General features: G+C 44.0%; 1 protein-coding gene across 2 annotated transcripts in view; it reads left to right on the plus strand.

Moving 5' to 3' along the window:
- Positions 1–21362, plus strand: part of SMAP1 (small ArfGAP 1) — a 221060-nt gene that overhangs the window by 58882 nt on the left and 140816 nt on the right. Inside the window, exon 5 of one of the 2 annotated variants that reach the window (XM_030555691.1) lies at positions 8550–8627. The exons of the other annotated variant lie outside the window; for it this stretch is intronic. Within the exon in view, the coding sequence (XP_030411551.1) occupies positions 8550–8627 (78 nt within the window). The remainder of the gene's footprint in view (positions 1–8549; positions 8628–21362) is intronic. 2 annotated transcript variants of the gene reach the window in all.

A 21362-nucleotide genomic window follows, 5' to 3' on the forward strand; every position in this document is an offset into this window, starting at 1 on the left:
GGGCTGTTTCGTGAGCTCTACCTTTGACAGGCTGGACTTCAATTGGACCAGGGCATTCCTGCCAGAGGCTCGCTTCCAAGCAATGGCAGACAGACATATAAGGCCTCAGATGGTACCCCACCACCACAGCAAGAGGCTGTCTGAGCCTACTTGGTCACATAGCGTCTTCCACCTATGTGGTACAGCATTCCAGGGTGTGACTCGTACCTCGCCAGGCTTGGCTTGCATCAGCCTAGCCAAGTCAGTCACTCTGGACTCAGTGGTCACTCTCCCCATGCAGGTCCTTGAGTCCCTCCGCTGGTGGTTCAACCCGCAGACAGTGTGCAAGGGAGTTCCCTTCCACAACCCCCTAGCCCTTTTTGTCCCTGATAATGGATGTGTCAGCACTGGGTTGGGGCATGCACCTGGGAAACTTCAGACACAGGGCCTGTGGTCCCAAGATGAACTCGTGCTCCACATCACCATCAAGGATCTGAGCACAGTCCAACAAGCATGCCAAATTTTCCAAGCTCATCTGTAGGGACAGTGTGGGGGAGTCATGGACAGTACAACTGCAATGTTTTACATAAATAAGCAGGGTAGAGCCTGTTCCTCTCCCCTATGTTGGGAAGCCTTCCAGCTATGGGAGTTCTGTGTAGCCCACTTCATTCCTCTGGAAGCATCTTACCTCAGAGGTTCCCAAAAAGAGGTGTTGGACTACCTCAGCAGATCCTTCCACAAGGGGTCCATCTGCCTGGACGTGCTACGCAGTATTTTCCAGAGCTCCCCGAATTGATCTCTTTGCCATGCGAAGCAACAGGAAGTGCCGATGATTCTGCTTTCTGGAATCACAGCCTGGGCCGCCTCTGGGTGGATCATCTGCTATACGCATTTCCCTCATTTGTGCACAAGGTCCTGCTCAAAGTCCTCAGAGACAAGGCGGTGGTCATACCGGTGGCACCAGCATGGCCTCATCACCAATGGTACACCACACTCCTGGAGCTGTTGGTGGACACCCCAATCGCATTGCCCTTAGTCCCAGATCTGATTACCCAGGATCATGGTTGCCTTCACCAGCCTGACCTCCAGTCCCTTCACCTCGTGGCTTGGAAGCTTCATGGCTAAACCCCATGGAATTCATGTGCTCCGAGCAGGTTAGGGAGGTCTTCCTTGGTAGCAGGAAGCCCTCCACCAGGGCCACCTACCTGGCCAAATGGGAAAGATTCACAATCTAGTATGCTCAGACACCCCCCACCCCCCATGCAAGCACCCATACCGCTTAACCAGGAATATCTACTGCATTTGAAACAGGGTCTGGCAGCCTTATCCATCAAGGTACACTTGGCAGCTATCTCTGCATTTCATCCATGAGCGGCTGCGTGCTTCGTCTTTGCCAACTTCATAATTGGCTCTTTTCTCAAAGGCTTGGAGTGGCTGTACTTGCAGGTTAGACAGCTGATCCATGTGTCGGACCTCAACCTGGTCTTTTCCAAACATGGGGGGCCCCCACTTGAACCACTGGTGACTTGTTCTCTCCTATATCTGTTACGGGACATGTGGTGTATTGCCTTATCCCCTCAAAAAAGATTCCATGTGCCTCTTATAAGCATAACAAAGGTGGCCTTCCTAGTCGCCATTACTTCAGCAAGGAGGGTTTTGGAGCTGAAGGCCCTCAACTCCGATCCTCCTTTCGTGGTTTTCTTCATGGACAAGGTGCACCTTAAGCCCCACCAGCCTTTCTTCCAAAGGTAGTGTCCCAATTCCACTCCAACCAGGACACTTTTCTTCCTGTCTTTTTACCCTAAGCTTCATGCGAGTAGCCAGGAACAGAGGCTTCACACACCGTACATTCGATGGGTGCTAGCCTTTTACATTAAGCACACACAGCTGTTTCATAAGTTGAACCAGCTGTTTGTGGCAGTGGCAGATCAGATAAAATGGCTCCAGGTCTCATCTCAGGATTTAGTCGTGGATCACATCCTGCATCCAGACGTGCTATGATCTAGCTAAAGTCCATGCTCTGGCAATAATGGCACATTCCAGAAGGGCACAGGCCTCCTCAGTGGCATTGGCCCAGGTCCTGATACAGGAAATCTGCAAGGCAGTGACATGGTCCTCATTTCACACCTTCACCTCTCATTACGCCATTACCCAGCATTCCAGAGACAGTGCAGCTTTTGATAGAGCTGTGCTCCAGTCAGTGATTCCATAACTCCACCCCATCTCTGGGCTAGGGCTTGGGAGTCACCGAACTGGAATCAACATGAGCAAGCACAGAAAGAAAAACGTTACTCACCTTTTCATAACTGTTCTTTGAGATGTGTTGCTCATGTCCATTCCAGACCTGTCTGCCTTCCCCTCTGCCTGAGTAGCCGACAAGAAGGAACTGAGGCTGTGGTGGGTCAGCAGGGTCATATATTCACTGCCATGGAGGCGCCACTCCAGGGGGCTTAACATCCGACCCAATGGGTTCTGCTAGGGGAAAAACTTTCCAACGACTGTGCACGCAGTGCGCACACATCTAACTGGAATGGACATAACACATCTCAAAGAACAGTTACGAGAAGGTGAATAACCGTTTTTTAAGGATTGTAAGCAGTTTGAGTCTACTGTTGTGGATGTGTGGCACCTAGTGCAATAGAGAGCTAATTGGGATTCTATCCACTACTGCCAAGCAAATAAAATATTTTGAGTAGTGCAAAGGCACATTTAATTTTCTTATCACTAAATATCTCAAAAGCCTGAACTAATCATTCAGCCAAAGGAGAAGTCTAATTGCAGAAAATAATTAACTAGAAACAAGTTAAAATTTAACAGATTTTACTTATTTTCTAGGTTCAGTGCTGAATGTTTTCTCTGTAAATTAACTGTGCATATGTAAAATGGCCACTAGAGGGCACTCTTGTTCGGTTCAACTCTTAACTCCACATTAGGTGGTTAAAGCATTTTTGGTAGGGTGGTTCTGTGGTCTTATGAAGTCCATCCATGGTTTGATAAATGTTTTAAAAGTTAAATTTATGGATTACTTGGTGTATGAATTGCCTGGCTAACACTCTATATCAGAGTTAAATAAAAGGTTGTGATACTTTTGATGTTGCTGGGTTCTTACTTGGCACTATTTTTGCCGAGTAACAAATCAAAACAAAATACAGCATGTGCTTTCAAAATAATGGAAGAAGCTAGTTGTGAATAGCTAATTAAAGCTGTTGCCGTAGTTCCTTTATATGCCCGTGTTTATATCTATTTGTTTAGAAATAGCCATTTGTATGGCTATATATTGCCCTCATTTATTCCACCCAGGGTCATCACTAGATTAGGTCAGTATAATGTCAGTATGAAACTCAAGCAGAATCCTACAAAATACTGTAGAAATCTTTATCCTTCTAATCCTTTTTTATTTTAATAAAATCTTTCACTTCCATAATGAAATTTTAAAATTCCAACTGATTTTATTTGAACTAAAATTAAGCTCAAGGTGTATTGCAGAGATCTTTGCAAAACTGTAAAAGGAGGATAGGTACTGAAGTTTTATTATACTCTTTTCACCTAAGAGGTAAATCTGTTTAATTTGTAATTGGATGGTAGAACAAGTGTGCAGTACTGTAGTTTCAATTCAAAGCAATCAGTTTGTTCTGGTTATTAGTTTGTATTTCTAGCTAGAGAGAGAAATGAAAACAGTCACAAAGAAAGAAACTGAAATACAGTGTGCTCTACTACATTCACTCTTATTCCTTTTCATTTGGATCTTTTAGTAGACCAAGAAATCTTTGTTATAAGGGTAGATGATGAGAGTAAAACTTTAATTTCATGGAATTTTCTTCAGATGCAAAAATGTTTTGGGTAATTTTTTTAAAATTCCTTACTACAGTATCCTGTGCAGAGCATCTGATACATTGAAATACACCAGTAGGGTCCAGTAAGAACAACAAATCTTGCAAACGGAGATCGAAAAGGAAGAGTTAATGGGCTTGGGAGAAGGACGCTTGAATTGCTGAAAGTGAACTGATTCTAGTAGACCATTCACAAATCCTTGAAAACATGTACAGTCGAAATCTTACAGACATAATCTGACATATGAACAGGGAGATCTATAAATAGCTCCCAAACTGAAGGCCCTTCCTTGATGTAATCCTGATAAAATTTGAAGACAGATGAGAGGATCCAACTGATCCCAATTACCTTTTAAGAAAGGTAGGAAGAAGTACTTAATTAGCTTTGTAATTTTTAAAAATTTAAGAAAGCATCAGTTATTCTAGATACTGATGGCCAACATGTGCTTCATGGATTCTGTAACAATATAATTAGTCATCCACAAATTTCTCAGAATAGTCATACCTACCCACATGCTGGTATCACTGTCTCATCTGGTCTAAACATAAATCACTCAACCCTTGCCAAACAAGGCTGTGTCTGGCTATTGTTTCCAAAGCTCCTATCACCATAATATCTAGGTATTAGTTTGCCAGTCCTCAAAGAGCTGAGCATACTGATGGTATCTCAGATCATGACTTAGGAATATTCCCTGAAGACTTCAAATATATATTGAATAATAATGGTAGTGAATGAAAACCCAACAGTACCTTACAAGGAAGATGTGGTGACAGCCCGCTGCCTCAGTCCACCTTTTGAGAGATTTCCTTCTGTGAATAAGCTTGAAACCACTGAAGCATAGTTCGGGGGTAAGGATAGCTCAGTGATTTAAGCATTGGCCTGCTAAACCCAGGGTTGTAAATTCAATCCTTGAGGGGGCCATTTAGGGAACTGGGGTAAAAAAATCTGTCTGGGGATTGGTCCTGCTTTGAGCAGGGGGTTAGACTAGATGACTTCCTGAGGTCCCTTCCAACCCTGATATTCTATGAATCCACACCTAGGGATTGCTGCCTAGTCACAAGCCAGTCAAGATCAACAGGTGAATTAAAAGCAGGATTAATAAATGTGCACGTTTGGACTCTGGGCTAAGAAGGCCTTGAGCTCTCCGGATGCAAGAGGGTTCCCAAGTCCAGAGTGCTCTGGGCACAGGAGAGTAGGAAGTAGTAGGTGAGGGAAAGGACCAGGAATGCCATGGAGACTGCCTTCCCATTGAGAATTTCTGTGGCTGGGTTGAATCTGGGACTATTTAGTGTTGTTCCAGCATGCTAATTCTCTGTAAGAAGAGCTCTTTATGTTAAGTTGGTCAGCTAGACCAGTGGTCTTCAACCTTTTTATGCCCAATATCACTTTTTAAATCTAAGGGCAACCCAGGATCCTACCCCACCCCTCCCCCAAAGCCCTGCCCTGCTCATACCTGGCCCCTATTGCTTGCTCTCTCCCACCCTCACTCACTTTCACCAGGCTGGGCTAGGGGTTGGCGTTTGGGAGGGGTTACAGGCTCTGGGCTGAGCCTGGGGCAGGGGGCTGGGATGCAGGAGGGGGCTCCGGGCTGGGGCAAAGTGTTTTGAGTGCAGGCTCTGGGCAGAGTTTTGGGATGCTGGCTCTGGGAAGGGGGCTGTGGTGCAGGAGATGGTTTTGGGTGCTGGTTCCAGGGGGTGCTCAGGGGTGGGGTTGGGGTGCAGCCTCCAGGCGGCACTTGCCTCCAGTGGTTCCTGGTTGGTGGCAGGCTCAGCGAGGCTAAGGCAGGCTCCCTGCCTACCCCACTCCCATACTGCTCCTGGAAGGAGATAATGTGGCCCGGGGTGGGGGGGCACGTGGCACTGCGCCCTCTCTGCAAGCACTGTCCCTGCAGCTCTCCCAGCCAATGGGAGATGCAGGGGCTGTGCTTGCAGGCAGGAGCAGCGCACAGAGTGAGACTCCTGTGCTGCAGGGCTGCGCTGGTCGCTTCTGGGAGCAGTGTGGGGCCGGAGTAGGCAGGGAGTCAGTCTGCCTTACCTGCAGCAACACTACGTCAGAGGTCACGATTGACTGGTTGGTGACCACTGAGCTAGACTGACAGGCCCTAGACTAGACTGAAAGATGATAAATTTTAAATTGTTGTTTGTAATAACACATCTTAAACTTCCATTTTTAGGAAGTGTGTTGGTCACCGAGATGTTAGCACTGAAAGATGGACAGGACTATACTCTAGGCATTTTGTGCACTAGTGGGGCTTTGTGTTATGAAATCAGCTTCACTAAGAGTGGACCTAGGATTTATACATTGGCCTTTTTTGCATCTTACAGGGTCACAAGTACATACCATACGTGGCTAGCTTTACCTGGGATTTAAAATATGTTGGGCATTCCTCTCCTGGTTGGATACAGCTAATGTACTGTCAGACAGCCTAGAATCTTACCAAAGAATGAAGGAACACAGTCATAATGGACAACTTTTGTTGACTTTCTGATGTCTTTGTTTTGACAGACGGTATGCAAATGAGGAAACAAACATGTGAAGCAAGTGGGCTAATGCTGCGATATATGTTTATTGTATAGATTATATGGCCTCAAAGTCATTGGTCTCTGTTGCATCATTTGAATGTGTGATATTGCCTGGCCAATAGCCATTGTCATTTGTTTAATAGACTTTCAGATGTAGAAAACTCCTATTTTTCAATTAAAAAAAACAAACACAAAAAACCCCTAACCCACATTCTGTATCTGACAGATGTGTGAGGGAATTGAAAACAATTTGTGTCCAGGAACCAGAAAGCACAGCTGAAATGAGATTTTAAATTATTTTAGTAAATTATAGGAAGAAGTATACATCGGACTAAAGACTTGACTATCTGTGTTTTAAATAGTTTGTAGCTTACTATGTTTAGTTACCAAATCTTTTTCCAATGTTCAGATAAGGCTATAATTTGAATAATCCCCCTCTCTTCATTTTAGAAATTAATGTGGTAAATGCCAAAATGCTGGATATGATATCACTGTTTCCATAGCAACAAAGTTGTAAGCATAAAATTAAATTTGCTGCATTTTTATGGAGAGTGTCTCAGGTAGCTCTTACTGTAACACTGGTAGATTCTATAAAAAGTAAAAGCAGAAAAATACTGACCAAGTCACTTTTTTGTATAAATGTTTTACTTCTACAAGTTTTAACCCAGAGTGAAATTTCGTCTTGAAATTTCGTCTTGAAACTACTGAACACACTATATTAAAAAGCAAAACCCCTTTTCATGCGTCAACCTTCAGAGCAAAAGCACGTTTTCAGGGCCTTTATGTATACTGATAGTGAATATTTATGTTCAAAACATACATAAATTAACTATAATACTCATGGAATCTTCTATAACAAACATGCAACACTAAAGATGTAAGAAGGGGTTTCTCTGTAGTTTTCAGCTAGATTGTAAGAAGCTGTGTCAAAGATTAAGTGCCAAAAAAAGAGTAAGAATGCCATGTAAATATTAGAAACACAAGGTGGGTGAGGTAATAACTTTTATTGGGCTGACTTCTGTTGGTGAAGGAGACAAGCTTCTGAGCTTACACAGAGCTCTTCAGCTGTGGGAAAATACATTTTCCATGCCTGAAGAAGAGCTCTGTGTAAGCTCAAAAGCTTGTCTCTCTCACCAACAGAAGTTGGTTCAGAAAAAGATATTACCTCATCCACCTTTTCTCTCTCTTATCTGGGATCAACAACACTGCATATCTAAATGATCAGTTTTTTTGACAGTACGTAAAGACCTGTGCTGTAATAACTCCATTTATTTTTAAATTTTCCTTGTGGGTACTAATGATGATATAGGGAAATACAAAGTTGTCAGTTTTATGGCTCTGAAGATTTACTGCAAATTTAGTAAACATATTTCAGTTGCATTTTTCTGTAACGGGAATAGAAGGATAATGCTTCTATTAAAGTGATCAAGTACACACACAGAAATGGGTTAGGAAGATGTATGAAAATGCTTTTAGACAAATCCCATTTTCATGTGTAAATTGCCTCTGTGGCATATATAACGATCTCATAATATCTTTGGTAATTCTGGAAGTACAGTGCTGGTAATAGTGGTCGTGCACACTAGTGTTTAGAAAGGAATATATATAAATTGCTTCGTAACAGGTCTGGTAGCCGACGGCTAGAATGCTGCTTTGTAGAAACTGACAGCTTTTCTGTTTAGCATGTTCTTAAATAGAGAGCAGTTCATTAGAACTTTAATTAAATGTGTAACTTTCAGGGTTATTTTGCTGTATTCTTTAAATAAATATTCTGTTACAGTGAACAAGAACAAAAGCACTCCCCTCCCTTCTCCCCCATGGGACAGCATGTCTTCATGCTTCAGGACATTAATATTTCAACAGTCACATTGGATAAAATTGAACAGTGGATGAAACCTAATTATTTTTCTGTGATCTTATCCAGATTCATTTTCTTATTTTTATATTCTAGTGTATTTCATTATAAATCATTCACTGTTACCTGACAAACCTCTTCCTTTAGAAATAGCATTAGTAAAATTCAAAAGACTGAAATGCAAATGCTTTGTCTTGCCTGCCTTGTTTTTCTATATTGTATGATTTTTTTTTCTCCCCAAAGTGCTTCTGTATCTTAGGGGAAAAAAATGAAATCATACATTCCTTTGCTCTTTCTATAGTCTGTTAATTCTGATAATCTGCCATGGTTCCTTTCTCATCCCTTTCATCTGCTTTGTACAGATGTCCTCCTCCGATGCTGTTCAGCCTTTGGCACCTTCTCCTTCTCTGCAAGCTGCTGCCGAGAAGAGCAAATTGGAGGTATCTCTTTCCTAGTGTAATTTTTTTGTCAGCCTACATATTATAATACAGTGCACAGATTTGTACATTTGATTTAATCCATAATGTAGAGTAGCTTCCCCGGGATTTTGCAGAGTATTTCCTTGTCTTTGTTAAAAGGAACTCGGACATTAGAAGAGCCTGCAGCTTGTTTTAACACGCTTTTTCCCGGATCACAGAAGTGAAAAGAGCTAGTGTCTCTAGCTATATGATTTTTCACCTATATGTATATATACACTTATTTTGGATTATTATTATTATTAGCGTGTTCAAACTCTTACTGTGTTGTCCTGCAAAGCCATGTAAAGATTCATTCACACTACTAGCAAAGACGCATGAGTTTGTTTCGTTATTCCTTTCTTTTAGAGCATTGCTTTCATAAGCCGTCAAGCCTCTGCCCTTTAGTAAAACAAGATTTCTAAGATTGCTTTAGAAATCTCCCCTGAAAGGGCACTGCTACTCCAGCTAAGCCATCTAGCAGGTCTAACACCTTTTTAAACTAATTTCAGGAGAATTAGTCTGTAAATACAGACCCATTTGGTGGAATTTTCACTAATGAAAATTTTGTCAGTCTTTTGGATTTTCTTCTAGTTATGGGCAGTGTTCAGACATTGAAAAAAAATCATAAACTCCTTAAACATTGTTTAACATTTAGAACACTGACACTATACACAAATATAGGTGGTATGTAAGGCATCAACACTCATGCATGAGACTGTTGTGGTAGAATCTATATTCTTCTTTGAGTAGTGTCCATAGGGGTGCTCCATTGAAGGTGTCTGCATCCCTGTGCTGCTGATTGGAGAATTTTGGTGGCAGTGTCCATTCAGCCTGTGACTGCGCTCCCCCCCCCCCCCCCGCCATGAGGCTAACTGGCGTTGTGTGGGTGAACCATTCTCAGTTCCTTCTCAGCGTCCGTGGCTAGAGACTGAGCTTTAGCTGTCTGTTAGCGGGTCTTACCTTCTATAAATTGCTAATTGTTTTTCTAATCTTTTAGAACTTTTCTTTTTCACTCCTTTATCTTTTATTTCTCCCCCCTCCCTAAAAAACAACACTTTACTTTAAACTTTGAAGTAAAACAAACTCTCTCCTTCCAGCCCCCTCCCAGACAGGATATGCCCAGTTCACTGGGTTTCAACAAGTGTCTCAGTTGTAAAGCATCTATCCCAGTGACTGACGGACATTCTCAGTGCATTTGCTGCCTGGGAGAGAACCACATCCCACACAAGTGTGCTTGATGCCAACAATTGAAACCCAGATCCAGAAAGAGAGAGAACTGAGACTCAGGCTTCTCCTAATGGAAGCAGTCCTACAACTGCCCTCACAGCCACTCCAAGACTCCGGGCGGTGGGACTTGTCACCACAACCCTCTACATCAAAGGGAGAAGAGCCTCAGAAGTCATCCATGAGCCAGTCTCAAAGGCTTCGAAGAAAAGGGCTGTGAATTCTCCCCCTCCCTCCATCAAACCAAAAAGGATCTCCGGTTCACTCAATCATCGGTATCGATGGCAACGAAGCTGTCTAAATCTGGTATCCAGAGCTCACATGGTACCGACCAGATAGAATATGTTGGGCTGCCTAAGGACCCAATGGGCACAGGCAAAGATTCATGGGTTCTGAGTAGGCGTGAGAAAACTAGAGAATTCACCATGGGGAAGGCTCCTTCGGTGCAGGCATTGACAGTGGTACCGTCTTGGCACGCCAGGCACTGGCGGACTGCACAGTAAGTACAGCACTGCCAACTCCTTTGGTGCAGATGTCTCAGCATTGCCAGCCACTACCAGAACAGACATGTGGCATTGCTGGACTTCTGGTATGTGACAGACCTTTTGGCGTCTGATGCACTGGACTCACCTCTACCCTGGTAGTGAATCCACCCAGAGTTCCAGACTCGGTGACATCATGCCATGCCCCTCCATTTTTGAGTGATGAGTCAGTGAGCAAGAGGACATAGGATGAATGAGAGGAATGACAGGAGACTAAGGTACCCATTTCCAAAATGTGCCTCAGCCGTACTGCTCCTCTGACACCATGCCTTCTTGGTAGGAACGTTTTGGTGGTGGTACCAGCCTCCTGGGCCCTCTCAATGGCCTTACTGGGACCTTTGGCAGGCACATAAACACTGTGCCTACCATGATTATAGCTTGACCTATTAGGGCCTGATGAGACACCCTCCTTTGGCTGCTGTATTGAGGATGTCCAAGCCTCCAGAACACTTAAGAGAAGAGCAAGAGGAGGAGATTACCCTCCAGACCATCTTCTCATCTTGATCAACAGATGAGAAAGTGCTTCCACCTCTTCCGTCATTGGCAGACGCCTTTTCCAGGAGCTAGCTCAAAGAGTGACAGATGCATTAAAACTTTCATTACAAGTGGTGACGGAGTCACACCATAAATTCGTCTCTGGATTAAGTTTAGAAGTGTGACCAAGGGTGGTGGTGTGGTGGGAGTCTGCTATAGACCACCAGACCAGGGGGATGAGGTGGACGAGGCTTTCTTCTGGCAACTGACAGAAGTTATTTAATCACAGGCCCTGGTTCTCATGGGATACTTCAGTCACCAATAGCTGTTGGGAGAGCAATACAGTGGTGCACAGACAATCCAGGAAGTTTTTGGAAAGTCTAGGGGACAATTTCCTGGTGCAAGTGCTGGCGGACCCAACTAGGGGCAGAGCTCTTCTTGACCTGTTGCTCACAAACAGGGAAGAATTAGTAGGGCAAGCAAAAGTGGATGGGAACCTGGGAGGCAGTAACCATGAGATGTTCGAGTTCTGGTTCCTGACACAAGGAAGAAAGGAGAGCAGCAGAATATGGATCCTGGACTTCAGAAAAGCAGACTTTGACTCCCTCAGGAAACTGATGGGCAGGATCCGCTGGGAGAATAACATGAGGTTGAAAGGAGTCCATGAGAGCTGGCTGTATTTTAAAGAATCCTTATTGAGGTTGCAGGAACAAACCATCCCAATGTGTAGAAAGAATAGTAAATATGGCTTGGCTTAACAGTGAAATCCTTGCTGATCTTAAACACAAAAGATGCTTGCAAGAGGTGGAAGATTGGACAAATGACCATGGAGGAGTATAAAAATATATTGCTCAGGCATACAGGAGTGAAATCAGGAAGGCCAAATCACACTTGGAATTGCAGCTAGCAAGAGATGTTAAGAGTAACAAGAAGGGTTTCTTCAGGTATATTAGCAACAAGAAGAAAGACAAGGGAAGTGTGGGTCCCTTACTGAATGAGGGAGGCAACCTAGTGATAGAGGGTGTGAAAAAAGCTAATGTACTCAATGCTTTTTTTGCCTCTATCTTCACGAATAAGGTCAGCTCCCAGACTACTGCACTGGGCAAGAGGAGAAGGTGACCAGCCCTCTGTGGAGAAAGAACTGGTTCAAGACTATTTAGAAAAGCTAGATGAGCACAAGTCCGTGGGGCCGGATGCACAGCATCCAAGGATACTAAAGGAATTAGCGCAGGGGTGGGCAAACTATGGCCGGGGACCACATCCAGCCCTTCAGACATTTTAATCCAGCCCATGAGCTCCTGCTGGGGGGTAGGGTCCGGGGCTTGCCCCGCTCTACATGTGTCGTGGCTCTGCATATCCTCTGGAAGTAGAGGCATGTTCCCGCTCTGGCTCCTACATGTAGGGACAGCCAGGGGGCTCCACATGTTGCCCTTGCCCCAGGGCCAATGGGAGCTGCAGGGGCAGTGCCTGCAGATTGGGCAGTGCGCAGATCCACCTGGACACACCTCCATGTAGGAGCCGGGGGGGGGGAACATGCTGCTGCTTCTGAGAGCTGCTTGAGGTAAGCACCCCTGATCCCCCTCCCACCCTCTGAACCCCTTGGTCCCAACACAGAGCACCCTCCTGCACCACAAACACTTCAGCTCCACCCCGGAGCGCGCTCTCCCCGCTGGAGCTCCCACACTCCCCACACACCCCAACTCCCTGTCCCAGCCCAGAGGCCCCTCCTGCTACCTGAACTCCTCATTTCTGGCTGCACCCCCAGCTGGAGTCCTCCCTCCCACATCACAACCCCCAATTTCATGAGCATTCATGGCCCACCATACAATTTCCATACCCAGATGTGGCCCCCAGGCCCAAAAGTTTGCCCACCCCTGAGTTAGGAGATGTGATTGCAGAGCCATTGGCTATTATCTTTGAAAACTCATGGTGATTGGGGGAGGTCCCAGGTGACTGGGAAAAGGCTAATGTAGTGCCCATCTTTAAAAAAGGGGAGGAGGAGAATCTAGTGCAGCCTCACCTCAGTCCCTAGAAAAATCATGGAGCAGGTCCTCAAGGAATCAATTTTGATGCACTTAGAGGAGAGGAAAGTGATCAGGAACAGTCAGCATGGATTCACCAAAGGCAAGCCATGCCTGACTAACCTAATTGCCTTCTATGATGAGATAACTGGGTCTGTGGATGAGGGGAAAGCAGTGGACGTTTTATTTCTTGACTTTAGCAAAGCTTTTGATACAGTTTCCCACAGTATTCTTGCTGGCAAGTTATAGTATAGGTTGGATGAATGGGCTGTAAGGTAGATAGAAAGCTGGCTAGATCTTCTGGCTCAGTGGGTAGTGATCAATGGCTCCATGTCTAGTTGGCAGCCGGTATCAAGCGGAGTGCCCCAAGGGTCAATCCTGCGGCATGTTTTGTTCAATATCTTCATTAATGATCTGGAGGATGGTGTGGACTTCACCCTCAGCAAGTTTGCAGATGACACTAAATTGGGAAGAGTGGTAGATATGCTGGAGGGTAGGGATAGCATACAGAGTGACCTAGACGAATTAGAGGATTGGGCCAAAAGAAATCTGATGAGGTTCAACAAGGATAAGTGCAGAGTACTGCACTTAGGGCGGAAGAATCCCAAGCACTGCTACAGACTAGGGACTGAGTGACTAGGCAGCAGTTCTACAAAAAAGGACCTAGGGATTACAGTGAACGAGAAACTGGATATGAGTCAACAGTGTGCCCTTGTTGCCAAGAAGGCTAATGGCATTTTGGGCTGTATAAGTAAGGGCATGGTCCTTCGATCTGCTGGCAGTGATCATTTCCCTCTCTTGGGCATTGATGAGGCCTCATTTGGAGTACTGTGTCCAGTTTTGGGCCCTACACTGCAAGAATGTGGAAAAATTGCAGAGTCCCCAGCGGAGGGCAACAAAAATGAGTAGGGGCCTGAAGCACATGATTTATGAGGAGAGGCTGAGGGCAACAGGATTATTTAGTCTGCAGAAGAGAAATATGAGGGGGGATTTGAGAGCTGCTTTCAACTACCTGAAAGGGAGTTCCAAAGAGGATGGATCTAGACCAGTGGTTCCCGAACTTTAACAGCCTGTGAACCCTTTTCACTAAAACGTCCAGTCTTGCGAACCCCCTCCTAAAAATGAATATTTCCAGGGATTTTCTCCTTTACCTGAGTGTAAATTATAAAAGCAGTGATCTTGGAAATATAAAATTTGTTTTTATGACGTACTTATTACACACTATTATTAATTATCATTACAGTATTTTTATTCAAATCAAACGAAATACAGAGACAGAATTTCTTGATTCTTTCAATGACTGCTTATTGAAGCAGCTGGTACAGGAATGCACAAGGGGAGAGGCAACTCTTGATTTAGTCCTGAGTGGCGCGCAGGATCTGGTCCATGAAGGAACTATAACAGGACCGCGTGGAAATAGTGACCATAATATAATAACATTTAACATTCCTGTGGTGGGAAGAACACCTCAACAGCCCAAAACTTTGACATTTAATTTCAGAAAGGGGAACTATGCAAAAATGAGGAGGTTAGTTAAACAGAAATTAAAAGGTACAGTGACTAGAGTGAAATCTTTGCAAGCTGCATGGACACTTTTCAAAGACCCTATAATAGAGGCTCAACTTAAATATATACCCCAAATTAAAAAACACGGTAAAAGAACTGAAAGAGCCACTTCGGCTTAACAACTATGTAAAAGAAGCAGTGAGAGATAAAAGGCATCTTTTAAAAAGTAGAAGTCAGATCCTAGTGAGGTAAATAGAAAGAAGCATAAACACTGCCAAATTAAGTGTAAAAATGCAATAAGAAAAGCCAAAAAGGAGTTTGAAGAACAGCCAGGCAAACTCAAAAGGGAATAACAAAATATTTTTTATGTACATTAGAAGCAGGAAGCCTGCTAAACAATCAGTGGGGCCCCTGGATGATCGAGATAGAGAAGGAGCACTTAAAGACGGTAAAGTCATTGCGGAAAACTAAATGAATTCTTTGCTTCAGTCTTCATGGCTGAGGATGTTAGCGAGATTCCCAAACGTGAGCCAGCTTTTGTAGGTGACAAGTCTGAGGAATTGTCGCAGATTGAAGTATCACTAGAGGAGGTTTGGGAATTAATTGAGAAACTTAGCAAGTCACCGAGATCAGATGACATTCACCCAAGAGTTCTGAAAGAACTCAAATGTGAAGTTACGAAACTATTAACTATGGTTTGTAACGTCCTTTAAATCAACTTCTGAACCTACTGACTGGAAGATAGCTAATGTAATGCCAATATTTAAAAAGGGCTCTAGAGGTCATCCTGGCAATTACAGACCAGTAAGTCTAATGTCAGTACCTAGCAAATTAGTTAAAACAATAATAAAGAATAAAATTGTCAGACACACAGAAGAACATAAATTGCTGGGCAAAAGTCAACGTGGTTTCTGTAAAGGGAAATCGTGTCTTACTAATCTATTAGAGTTCTTTGAAGGGGTCAACAAACGTGTCTGTAGTGTGTACAGATATGGTCCTCTCAAAGATATACTGGCATTAGAAAAGGTTCAGAACAGGGCAACTAAAATGATTAGAGGGTTGGAACAGGTCTCATATGAGGAGAGATTAAAGAGGCTAGGACTTTTCAGCTTGGAAAAGAGGAGACTAAGGGGGGATATGATTGAGGTATATAAAATCATGAGTGGTGTGGAGAAAGTAGATAAGGAAAAGTTATTTACTTGTTCCCATAATATGAGAACTAGGGGCCACCAAATGAAATTAATGGGCAGCAGGCTTAAAACAAATAAAAGGAAGTTCTTCACACAGCACACAGTCAACCTGTGGAACTCCTTGCCTGAGGAGGTTGTGAAGGCTAGGATTATAACAAGGTTTAAAAGAGAACTGGATAAATTTATAGAGGCTAAGTCCATTAATGGCTTATTAGCCAGGATGGGTAAGGAATGGTGTCTCTAGCCTCTGTTTGTCAGAGGGTGGAGATGGATGGCAGGAGAGGACCCAATCCACACAGTTCCTCCTACACAAGCGTTCGGGGCTTGAGCAGTCCAGACAAACAACGCACGTTACAACAAAGCTTAAACTTGTTTTTCATAGTAATTTAAAAAACAATACTAGCTGCCTGTTTAATTTTAAGAACAGCAAAAAATATCCACCTCCCTTTCCATTTCTTATAAGGAGTCTTGAAGTTTAAATCTCCTCAGTGTGATAGATATGCTTGCGTTGATCTGCTTAGCTCTTGGAGGTTTGGGGGCTCCTGGCTGCTGGCCCTGTGCTGCCCAGGATCCCTATCTGCCATCAGGGATTTTTTTCCTGGGAACCCTTTGTAATGTTCACGAACCCCAGTTAGAGAACCACTGATCTAGAGTATTGTCAGTGGTAGCAGATGACAGAACAAAGAGCAATGGTCTAAAGTTGCAGTGGGGGAGGTTTAGGTTGGATATTAGGAAAACCTTTTTCACTAGGAGGGTGGTGAAGCACTTGGAATAGGTTACCTAGGGAGGTGGCGGAATCTTCTTCCTTAGAGGTTTTTAAGGTCAGGCTTGTCAAAGCCCTGGCTGGGGTGATTTAGTTGAAGATTGGTCCTGCTTTGAGCAGCAGGCTGGATTAGATGACCACCTGAGGTCCCTTCCAACCCTGATTTGATATTCTATGATTCTCTGATTGGACAGTTTACACATCTTTGTCCTTAGTAGCCCTCTCTATTAACCAAACTCGTATGGCAGACCCCGGCATCTGTACCACCAACATGCAAGCGGGCTAATAAAAAATACTACATACCAGCAAAAGACACACTTTTTTCTTCTCCCTCCTGCCTCCTAATTCAGTGATTGTGGATGTGGAAAACTCAAGAGGCTGTCAGCATCACCTGAAATCCACCCCCTGTGACCGGGACTGGAAGCAGAGAAAAATATACTTGTCAGCCACTCTACAGTTCCATGTCATAAACTTATCAGGTCTTAATGGCAAAATATGATTACATCAGCTATTCAAAACTCAATTCCTTTATTGAGCAGCTCCCAGAATCTCACAAGGCCCAATTCAAAGCCTTCATTAACTAAGGCCAACTAGTGGCAAAGACATCACTCCAGTTTGCTCTTGATGATACAGTGGCATGTTCCATCATCCATGTCATCATAAGACAAGTCTCTTGGCTGCACTTATCCAGTTTCCCCAAAGAGATGCAAACAACTGTGGAGGACCTTCCCTTTGAAGGTACAAAACTCTTTGCGAAAAAGATGTACTTTTCCCTCTACACTTTAAAAGACTTTAGGACTACTCTTCAATCTCTCAATCTACACACTTGGGCAGAAGAGACAGTATAGTTCTCAGCCTTCGTTCAGGCCCTGCTTGTCACGATCCTGACGCACTTCAGAACTCCAAAGAAAAGTCCAGGTTCTCCACTGGAAGCCTTCAGGTCCTCATCCTACTTCTTTGCAGCCATCTACCTCAAAATGGCAATTTCGAAGGGTTGGTCGAGGTGCGATTAGACCACTCTCTTCAATACCATCCAACATTATCATCCATGGGGATGAGAGGGGTTTACTATTTCACCCCATTCCGCTGTACTTGGGAATGGGTAACCTCTGACAAATGGGTACTGGAGATTATTTGAGATGAGTGCTCCATCCATGTCACCCTCTCCCTCCCAATGCCCTTCCCCGTTCCACTTCAGGGACTCTTCTCATGAGAGCCTATCTCTTCACCATAGGAACCATAGAACCAGTGTCCATACATCTAAGAGGCTGCTTCCTGATACCCAAGAAAAAGAGATGTTGGAAAATCCATGCTAGACCTCAGAGGGCTCAACAAATTTATGGGTCAGAAGCTCAAGATGGTCACTTTGGGAATGATTATTCCAGTGTTAGAAAGAGGAGACTGGTTTTCAGCCCTTGACCGACCTTCAAGATTGCGTCTGCATTTCGATCGTACCATGTCACAGAAGATACCTCCGATTCATACTAGGCCAGGACCACTACCAATACAGAGTACTCCCTTTTGGCCTCTCATTGGCCCCCAGAGTATTCTCCAAGGTTATCTCTGTGATGGTGGCCCAGCTATGCTCTCAGGGCATTATGATCTACCCTTACCTGGATGATTGTCTTGTCAGGGCGCATTCCTTCTTTGAAGCCCAGTGAGTTACCCATACCACTCTGGATTTTGTTCAGGAATCTGGGTCTGCAAATCAATACACAGAAATCAACATTAATACCGGTACAGTGACTAGAATTCATAGGAGCTGACCTCGACACTCTGTGAGCAAGAGCATGCTTCCCAAAACACAGATTCCTCAGTCTCTCCACGCTTAAGGAGGCCATGCAATCCAGCCCTCAAATATTGGCCACACCACTCTCTCTCTTCAGCTTCTGGGGCACAGGGCTGTAGGCATATAGGTGATAGTTCATGCCAGACTTTGCATGAGATGCCTCCAATCATCATAGTTCAGTTTGGTTTATAGGCTGAACACAGGCAACATAGACAAACTGCTGCTGTTGCGCATCACAATCAAACAACACATCTCTGATAGGATGGGGTGCACATCTCAACAATCTTACTGTGCAGGGCAAATGGGCTCAATCTGAAAAGTGCCTTCACATCAATTTATTTGAATTAAAAGTGGTCAGGAATGCATATGCTCATTTCCTTCCATTGATTCAGGGTGTACACACAAAGGTCATGATGGACAATATAGTGTGCATGTATTACATTATCCATGAAGGAGGTGCCAGATTCCCCTCCCTTTATATGGAAGCACTAATGCACCAGTTCCATAGCATTTCCCACAATGTTACAGTATCCTGCCGGGAGTACACAACACAACAGCAGACAGTCTCAGCAGCAAATTCCCACACTATCACGAATGGGAGATAAACTTAGTGATGCTCGGCGACATATTCTGATGATGGGGGACACTGATGATAGGCTTGTTTGCAACTTACCAGAACAAGAAACATCCTCAATATTGCTTCATAGCGGGTATTGGCCAGCACTCTGTGAGGGACACTCTCTTCCTCTCATGGGAAAGAGGCATTCTTTGTCTTTCCCCCATTCCCTCTGCTGCTGAAAATAGAGAGAAAGCAAACATCATACTAATCGCTCCCATCTGGCCCAGACAGACATGGTACCCTTAACTGTCTCGACTGGTGGTGTTTCCAGCAATGACTCTTGCAACCACTCTTTATGTCCTCTTGCAGAACAAGAGATGCACCCTCCATCCTGCCCTGCAGATACAATGGATCAAAGCCTGACTCTTTCATGGTTCCAGCACATAGAGACATCATGCTCTGTAACAATGCTGGTTCTGGTGGGACCCAGTTGAGAGTGCCAGTTCAGGACAAATTCCTTAAAGCAGGGCAGTTACAGCCCAAGTTTGTGGTTTTTCCATCTCTAAGGCAAACGAAACCAGCCAGAAAGAGAAGACTTTTGTTTTACCCCACTGGCTAACCATAAGTCACACAAGCAGTTCCCTTAGACACTCCAGTTTCCCAATGAAAACCAATGCCTTAGTAAAAGAAAAAAGGTTCTCTTGATCCCAAAGGACCAAGCCCAGACCCAGGTCAATATACAAACCTGATCTTACCCACAAATTACACTGTTGCCAGTCTTTTGAAATTGGAAATCTTAAGGTTTATTCATAAAAGGAAAAAGATATAGATGAGCTAGAATTGGTTAAATGAAATCAATTACATACAGTAATGGCAAAGTTTTTGGTTCAGGCTTGTAGCAGTGATGATTTGAACCTGCAGTTTATTCTAAGTCTCTGGAGTACATCCCCAGCTGGGATGGATCATCAGTCCTTTGTGTAGAGCTTCTGTTTGTAGCAAAGTTCCTCCAGAGGTAAGAAGCAGGATTGAAGACTAGATGGAGGAACTGCAGCAGCCTTTTATAGTCTCTTGTCATGTGGCCTCTTTCTTTCTATTTTCCAAAGACACGCATTTGGGCACATGGCAAGAAAAAACCTTTAGAGTTCTGTCCATAGGCATGTTCCTGCATATCATGCTGAGTCACAAGGTGTATGTGCCTTCTTTCAATTTGTCAGTTGTATAGCTGATGTTCCTTAATGGGCCATCAAGCAGGCTAGGCAATGCTGATGAAAATTTGTCTGGGGTGTCACCCAGAAGTATAGCATAAGTTTGAAATACAGATAGTATAGAGCCAATATTCATAACTTTAAATACAAAAATGATACATGCACCCTGAAAGCATAATCATTACCAGCACATCGCAGCCTTGTCTTAAACACCTTACCTGACCCCCTTTATACAAGATCTGGTGCCACTACAGGACCTTGGTTGCAACAAAGATCCATATGGTCCCAGTTCATGTCAATAACATCATATGCTCTGAAGAGGTATCAGAATTATTATTGCACAGCAGGAAAGTGACTACTCGTCATATTTACCTATAAAAGTGGGCCAGATTTCGGATCCGGTCCAAATCCAAAAAAGTCACCCTGGATAAGGCCACTCTACCTGTAGTACTAGACTATTTGCTGAATCTCAAGAAATCAAGACTCTGTTAATTTGCTAAAAGTACACTTAGCTGCAGTAGCGACCATTCACCAGCAGGGAGAAGGGTACTCAGTTTTTTTCCACCTAACTGTGAAGAGGTTTTTCAAAGGTATAGTGAACCTCTTTACCCAACCTAGGCTTCTTACCCTACAATGGGATCTCAATCTAGTATTAAAAGGACTGACTAGACAGTCCTTTGAACCCATGGTCTTTAACTCACCTTCCCATGAAGATGGTATTCCTGATCGGTTACCTCGGCAGGAAGGATGGTGAGAGAGCTGCCCTGATTGCATATCCTCCCTTCAGTGTTCTTCCCTAACAGTGACGTTTAGACCATATGTGAAGTTCAACCTCAAAGTGACTTCCGCATTTCATGTGAACAACACATTCACTTTCTAACCTTTTTTCCAAAGCCTCACCAGGATAATAAGGAGGTCATCCTCCATACGCTTGACATAAGGAGAGCCTTGGCCTTTCGTTTGGACAAGACAAGAATTTTCAGAAAATCTCTCTTGCGGACAGATTTAAAGGCATGGCAATTTCAGCTCAAATGCTCTCTGAATGGGTCTCAAATAGAATCAACTCTTATCAGATTTGTGATTTAGCACCCAAATCTACAATCTGCAGACATTCCACAAGCTTGATTTCCTCATCCATCACCTTCTTCAGAGACATCCCTATGTTCAAAATCTGTAGAGCAGCTACCTTGGCATCTGCACAAAGATTTGCAGAACACTATGCCATCCTGGGAGACTCTGCTGCAGATGCCAGATTCGGTGCCCCAGTACTACCATCCATCACAGATTCTATTCCGAAGCCCCTGCCTCCAGTGCAGCGCCCATAGGGACGCTACTCGAAGAAGAAGAGGAAGTTACTCACTTAGTGCAGTAATGATGGTTCTTCAAGATGAGTATGCCTATTGGTGCTCCACAACCTACCCTTCTCACCTCTGTTTCAGAGTTC

This window comes from Gopherus evgoodei, chromosome 3, assembly GCF_007399415.2.
Source record: "Gopherus evgoodei ecotype Sinaloan lineage chromosome 3, rGopEvg1_v1.p, whole genome shotgun sequence".
Classification (NCBI taxonomy): Eukaryota; Metazoa; Chordata; order Testudines; family Testudinidae; genus Gopherus; species Gopherus evgoodei.